Below are 6,970 nucleotides of genomic sequence, written 5' to 3' on the forward strand. Positions count from 1 at the left end.
TGCGTTCAAAAAATGACACCATAATCTAGTGACTGATCAATAATGATAATTCATATATTTTTTCGACCATAGTCATAAAGTTACAGTTAATTAAATATAAAAGTGGTTACCCTTTTTCTTTTCACAACCTTTTGTATGCTTTGTTTTATTTCTTTATTTCTTAAGCTATATATTAAAGGATTTAGCATAGGTGGCATGATGGTGGATACCATGATCATGCTGCTAGCGACAGTGGAGCTTGCAGGTTGCCTACTTGTAGGTACGACATAAATAAAGATCAGGGGAAAATAAAACAGCCCCACCACTGAAAGATGTGTGACACAAGTGCTTAGGGCCTTCTTTTTTCCATCTGCACTTGACATTTTCAGCGCCAACAGGATTATTTTGGCATAGGAAAACACAATGAGTAAAAATGTGAAAACAATAAAAATTGCAGAAAGAGTTGAGGTATAAATTATATATCTGGTGTCTTCCAAACAAGCAGTGCGAAGCATTGCAGTAAAATCACAAAAACAGTACGGGAGAATATTGGTGGAACAAAAGTTAAACGTTTCCGCAAAAAACATGTATACCATAACAAGGATAACCCCAAGGACATTTATACCAGCGATGGATGCTAAAATTACTTTATTTGTTATAACAGCAGGATATCTCAGGGGATCATTGATCGCTACATAACGGTCAAAGGCCATTAGAGTCAAAAGAAATATTTCTAATGCTTCCATATGATGCAAAATGAACATCTGAGCAAGGCACCCACTATGGGATATAAGATTATTATTAAAAAGTAGTATAGCTAATATTTTTAGGACAATAGTAGTACTGCAAGTCAAGTCAATCAAAGACAAGACTGTGATGCATAGAAACATAGGCCTTTGAAGCTGGTGGTCCGTTATGACGATAACAATAACCATTGTGTTTCCAAAGATGGTCACCAGGTAGATAATTATGAACACAGCACCTGCAAGTTCTTTTTCCTCAATCTCCTTCAGGCAGGACAAAACAAAATTGGAGATGGATGTGTTGGTGTCATTCATTCTTGATTATTATTGTAGCCACTAAGGGAAAGAACAAAAGGTAAAATAACGTTCACAACATCTGTTATGGGTGGTTTAGAAGAACAAATAACAGTTTAAAACTTGTACACATTTCTAGCCCGATCTCTCACTCAGTCTACCTTGGTTAAGACTGATTTCTGTCAACAAAGCCATAGATTTATACATCTGTAACCTAATAATCTTAAAAATAAAAAATAAATTCAACATTTTCAACATAAATTTCAGTTTCAACATTGTGATGTATTACCTAATAAATAGGTCACTGTTGTATTGATTTGCCAGGTCAGTTGTTGCCACAGATTTACTGTGCTGCTATGAGCAAACCACTTAACCCACAAGCATTTTAAATGTGGTACAGTAATCCCTCGCTATATCGCGCTTCAACTTTCGCGGCTTCACTCTATCGCAGATTTTAAAAGTAAGCACATCTAAATATATATCATGGATTTTTCGCTGGTTCGCCGCTTTCTGCGGACAATGGGTCTTTTAATTTAGGTTACATGCTTCCTCAGTTTGATTGCTCAGTTGATTTCATACAAGGGACGCTATTGGCGGATGGCTTAGAAGCTACCCAATCAGAGCATGTATTACATATTAACTAAAACTCCTCAGTGCTATAAGATATGCTTCCCGCGTGGTGCTTGTTTTGTTTGCTTCTCTCTGTCTCTCTCACTCTCTCTGCCTGACGGAGGGGGTGTGAGCAGAGGGGGCTGTTTACACAGTGGCTGTTTGCCTAGAAGATAGGACGCTCCTCTACAAAATGCCGCTTTATCGCGGTGCTTCTGTATACTTAACAGCACGTATTGATTTTTTGATTGTTTGCTTTTCTTAGCTAGCGCTCTCTCTGACATTCTCTGTTCCTGAAGGCGCTCCTTTGAAGAGAAGATATGTTTGCATTCTTTTAATTGTAAGAAAGAACTGTCATCTCTGTCTTGTAATGAAGCACAGTTTAAACGTTTGACTAAAGGGTGTTATTTCATGTCTAGAGGGCTCTAATAATGTTAACAGTGTGGGAGAGTTTATAAGGGCTTAAAATATATAAAAATAACCATACAAACATATGGTTTCTACTTCACGGATTTTCACCTATCGCGGGGGGTCTGGAACGCAACCCCGCGATCGAGGAGGATTACTGTATTTAGAAGGTCGTAAACAGGTTTTCTATGCTCTAACTGCGAAAATATTCGATTTATAAATAAAGAATCCTACTTCGCGGAAATTCATTTATCGCGGCAGAGTCTGGAACGGATTAACCGCGATAAACAAGGGTTGACTGTATTTCTTTAAGTACGAGGGACGTTCAAAAAGTTTCCACACTTTTTTTTTACCTCTGTTTATTAAGAATTTCAACACATTACATCACTTTTTCTAACATTGTCACCCTCCTTTGCGATGCAATTCTCCCAGCGTCGTACCAATTTTTTAATGCACATTTACTACTCCTCTCACCTTAACCATTTCCATTAAAAATACAAAAGTGTGGAAACTTTTTGAACGTCCCTCGTACATTTCATAAATCTTTTATAAAGGCTGGCATGGATAAAAATGTCAGCTAAATATATTGTAGTAGCAAATTCCAAAAGTACTTGTACTTTAAAATAATTATTGTAAAGAATAAAATATCACAGTAAATGAAATGTGGTTTCCTCCGGGCGCTCCGGTTTCCTCCCACAATCCAAAGACATGCAGGTTAGGTGGATTGGCGATTCTAAATTGGCCCTGGTGTGTGGGTGTATTTGTGTGTGTCCTGCGGTGGGTTGGCACCCTACCCAGGATTGGTCCCTGCCTTGTGCCCTGTGTTGGCTACCCCGTGACCCTGTGTTCGGATTCAGCGGGTTAGAAAATGGATGGATAAATGAAATGTTTCTATATTCTGTTATATTATATCATAAATTGCAAGTTATTTTTAAATATATTTCAAATTCAAGTGATTTCTATACAATGTACATGTCAACGTTATGGACACGCAAATTGCCTGAGGATTACTGCAAGCAAGAAATGACCAAAAGATGAAAACAGTCCAGGAAATCTTGGGTTAAAGGAATAGCAAGGGTCAAAAATAGCTGAATCAAAACGCAATCGAGCAAAGCAGGAACAAGGGAGTAGAGTAAAATAAAAGTCTAAGTCAAGTCAGAAACAGTCAAAGCCAAAGAAAAAAACCTAGCGCTAGGAGCTACTTGAATTGGAAACTATCGCTAATGTCGAATACAAAACATTAGTGCTACCATAAGAAACTTCCCATGAAGTCACAAGCTTGACAATCACAATTACAGTATGTGATCATTGCAAATGGTGATAAAAATAAACTTTTTATTTCACCGAAGAACAAAATACACGTTAGATAAAATAAATAAAAAATATATTAATTTAAATGTGTACACATTATAGCTAAATCTATTATGGCCTTGCTATAGATATCACAAAACATAAATCAACTTATAATAAAATCTGGCAGTATTCCATTTTTAGAGTGGCTACACACAAAGTGCATGGTGTTGACAAATTTCTCTCTTGCCTCTTTACCATTACCTAGATTGGCAAAACTCCACCGTGACAGTGTGGGTGACCGTCTTCATGCCTGCTGGTTAATTATATCTAGTGGAAGATTATTACAAATCTTTAATATTATCTTTGCCAGTTTAAGGATTTACATTTCTCTAGCATGTTTGGAAACCCAAAGTGACTCAAAAAAGGTTTTGTATGGTGCAGATGTATTTGTTTCTTTTTAGGACCGAGCAAAAGTGTAGTCTGGAAACAGGCAAAGGTCACAACACAGACACTGATTGCTATCTTTTAACCAAACTCTTTGTCAAAATGAAATTGAAACTAAAGTAAACCTAAAAGTCGTATTTTCATTTTTTTCTTAACTTGTTTTAGCACTAGTATATTGTAATTTTTAATTTCAAAAGGTCCAAACTTCAAATGCTAGATAGTGCCCCTGTCTTTTGAAGCTGTCAATGAAAGGTAAACAGCCAAAATGATGTTTCTCCATCCTTCTTTTTAATGTATTTTTCAACCATTACGGGTTTTTTTTTATTATTTATTATTTACACAGCTGGATTAGTTTCATTTTAATTCTATAACTGGATTAAATAGATAATTGCACCATGAAAATCCCATTCAATATTCTGCCAGATGTTGTATACTGTATTTACACGTGTATTACGCGCACCTTTTTTTCCGAAAATTAGCATTAGAAAATCAGGTCGGCCTTCATAACACGAGGAAATGTGCACGTCATACACGAGGAAACTTCTTCTGCTTGAGCTCGCTCGCTTGCTCGCTCACTCACGCTCTCTCTCTCGCTCGCTTGCTTGTGCACTCGCGCTCTCTCTCTCGCTTGCTTGCTCGCGCTCTCTCGCTCGCGCTCTCTCTCTCGCTCGCTTGCTCGCTCGACAGTGCTCGTTCTCTCTCTAAACACTCCCTATACAATGACAACGCGCGTCATACACGCGGCAAAACTTTTTTAGCAATTTTCTTTGTAAAAATTAGGGTGCGCGTCTTACACGAGGGCGCGTGGTACACGAGTAAATACGGTACTTTACTTGGGACAGGTGTGGAATGCAAGTCATGGTGGACACGGCCTTTGTCTTATTACATTTTGTGCACATAAACTTTCTCGATATTTTGCTTAAATACAAGTAATTAATCTAATGACATTTTTTCACACTAGTCTTGTAGTTCAAAAATGTATTAAAAAACATAATTGACAATGCAATACATGGTTTAACAGTAAAATTCAAAAGAGACAAAATAGATACACATTTGTAAAGAAACGAGAATGTTACAGACTAAGACGAAATATGGCAGATGATTAAAATGTACAACAAAACTGGTCGAATTTTAAAAGTTGGTATGTTTATAGTATAGCACACAGTGATTACTTCTTTTTAATAAGACCATATCAGAGTTCAGGTAGTTTATCTTGACATATTATTGAAACAAATGACTTACCAATAAAATCATTTTCCTCTTTTATACATTATCTTCAGTGATTAGACATCTGGAGGAGAAAAGCTGTCAACATGCTTTATGACGCTACAAATTATCACCAAATATTTCTCAGGAGCATAGGACCCCCATGAATGTGAAAATCCATGAATATGTTTTGGACCCATGATTACTGTATATTCTAAGTTTATAGCAGTAAATAAGATGCAAAGAGTTGTGAGAAGGACGGCACGGTGGTGCAATGGGTACCGTTGCTGCCTCTCAGTTATTAGACCCGGGTTTGCTTCCCGGGTCCTCCCTGCGTGGAGTTTGCATGTTCTCCTCGTGTCTGCGTGGATTTCTTCCGGGTACTCTGGTTTCCTCCCATAGTCCAAAGACATGCAGGTTAGGTGCATTGGCGATTTTAAATTGTCCCTAGTGTGTGCTTGGTGTGTGTGTGTGTGTGTACCCTGCGGTGGGCTGGCGCCCTGCCCGGGGTTTGTTTCCTGCCTTGGGATTGGCTCCAGCAGACCCCTGTGACCCTGTCATTAGGATATAGCGGGTTGGATAATGGATGGATGGATGGAGTTGCGAGTAACATGTGCTAGCAAATTTTGTGTATTAAGACTAGCTCCTGAGACAAAGAATGTGTATTGTCCCCCAGACAAAGGGTGCAGTTGTATAAACATGTATAGGGTGGTGTGGATCTAATTATGCAATTTTCATTATGCTATAACTTATTAAGTTTATTACATAGAGAATTCACAGCACCTGCCCTGCACATAGAGATTTAACTTAGATAGATGGCAGCACCCTGCATTTCAAAATGGCGGGGAGATGGTAGTCAGTCGAACAGTTGCATAATTAGATCTGGACCACCCTGTATATACAATATATATTTATTTCTACCCACATTCTGTGTGTCATTTTTTCTTCAGTGGGGTGATTTTAGGTGCTATAGCAGTGTTTTTCATATCTGTATTTCGGTGTTTTGACCATCAGATCGGGTGGGACGGAACCTTGAAGATTCGCCACAAACAGTCATAGCAGGGAGGGAGGTGTCTTTGAAGAATTGCTGCAGACAGTCTCAGCACAGTAATATCGATTGATTAAATTGTCCACAGTGACCTATCATGAGACACTTTGCAAACCGTTCATGACCCTTTCTGATTAAATACAAAAGTGAGTCACAGCGACCCAAAGTGTGGCAACCCTCAACCCATTGTTTAAGAAACTAGGTGCTGTAATATGTCATTTTTGTGACAAAGGCTCTCTGTCTCCCCTGACAGAAACCAATCCACCACAATGTGCAGTTTTTCACGTATGCCTTCCCAACTTAGTCACCAGTTAGTATAACAAACATTGCTTTGCATTTGGATGGAAACATTGATGCCTAGAGCCAACCTCCATATACTGTACCTTATCAAAAGTTATTGGCATAGAAATTTAGCTCGTAATATTTCTGCATATACAAAAAGCAATTAATCAATGCAGGTTAAGTTTGGAAAATAATCTGTGGAAAAACCGAATGGATCATCTAGAGCTGCTAGTGATATTAGAAATCTAAATAGTCAGTAAAGCAAACAAAATATACTAATCCAGCTATCAGACACCACAAATGTATTAAAATAACACTCTCTCCGGAAAATTACAAATAATATGAAAATACCCCAGATTTATAAACAGATTTATAAACATCAAAGAACAATATTTTTCTTTTTCATAGGTTTAGTTTGCTTAAACTGCAAATGTTACTGATTAACTGCTTGTTAGTAAAGTTCATTGTTTCAAAGTGTTGGTTCTGAAACAAAAAAAAATATCTATATACACAATAAGATATCTAAAATGTGCACTGTCCTGACTGATTGAGTTATACTATCCAATTGCGCACCATACCAAATCTAGTAAATTACCTTTTTAGAAAAATTCTTTCACATACGCTGTGGGATATACCTTCTCTTTGCCTCTTCCATGTCTTGTCT

General features: G+C 37.6%; 1 protein-coding gene across 1 annotated transcript; it reads right to left on the reverse strand.

Moving 5' to 3' along the window:
• Positions 1-86: 86 nt before the first annotated feature.
• LOC120524281 (olfactory receptor 8H1-like) lies at positions 87-1,037 on the reverse strand. Its single transcript, XM_039746140.1, has one exon. The coding sequence runs from the start codon at positions 1,035-1,037 to the stop codon at positions 87-89; it is 951 nt and encodes a 316-aa protein (XP_039602074.1).
• Positions 1,038-6,970: the final 5,933 nt, after the last annotated feature.

The sequence above is a fragment of the Polypterus senegalus genome, chromosome 2 (genome assembly GCF_016835505.1).
Source record: "Polypterus senegalus isolate Bchr_013 chromosome 2, ASM1683550v1, whole genome shotgun sequence".
Classification (NCBI taxonomy): domain Eukaryota; kingdom Metazoa; phylum Chordata; class Cladistia; order Polypteriformes; family Polypteridae; genus Polypterus; species Polypterus senegalus.

What these genes read in the sequence shown, in the direction of transcription:
- LOC120524281 (XM_039746140.1), bottom strand. Translation starts at nt 1,037, where the DNA reads ATGAATGACACCAACACATCCATCTCCAATTTTGTTTTGTCCTGCCTG.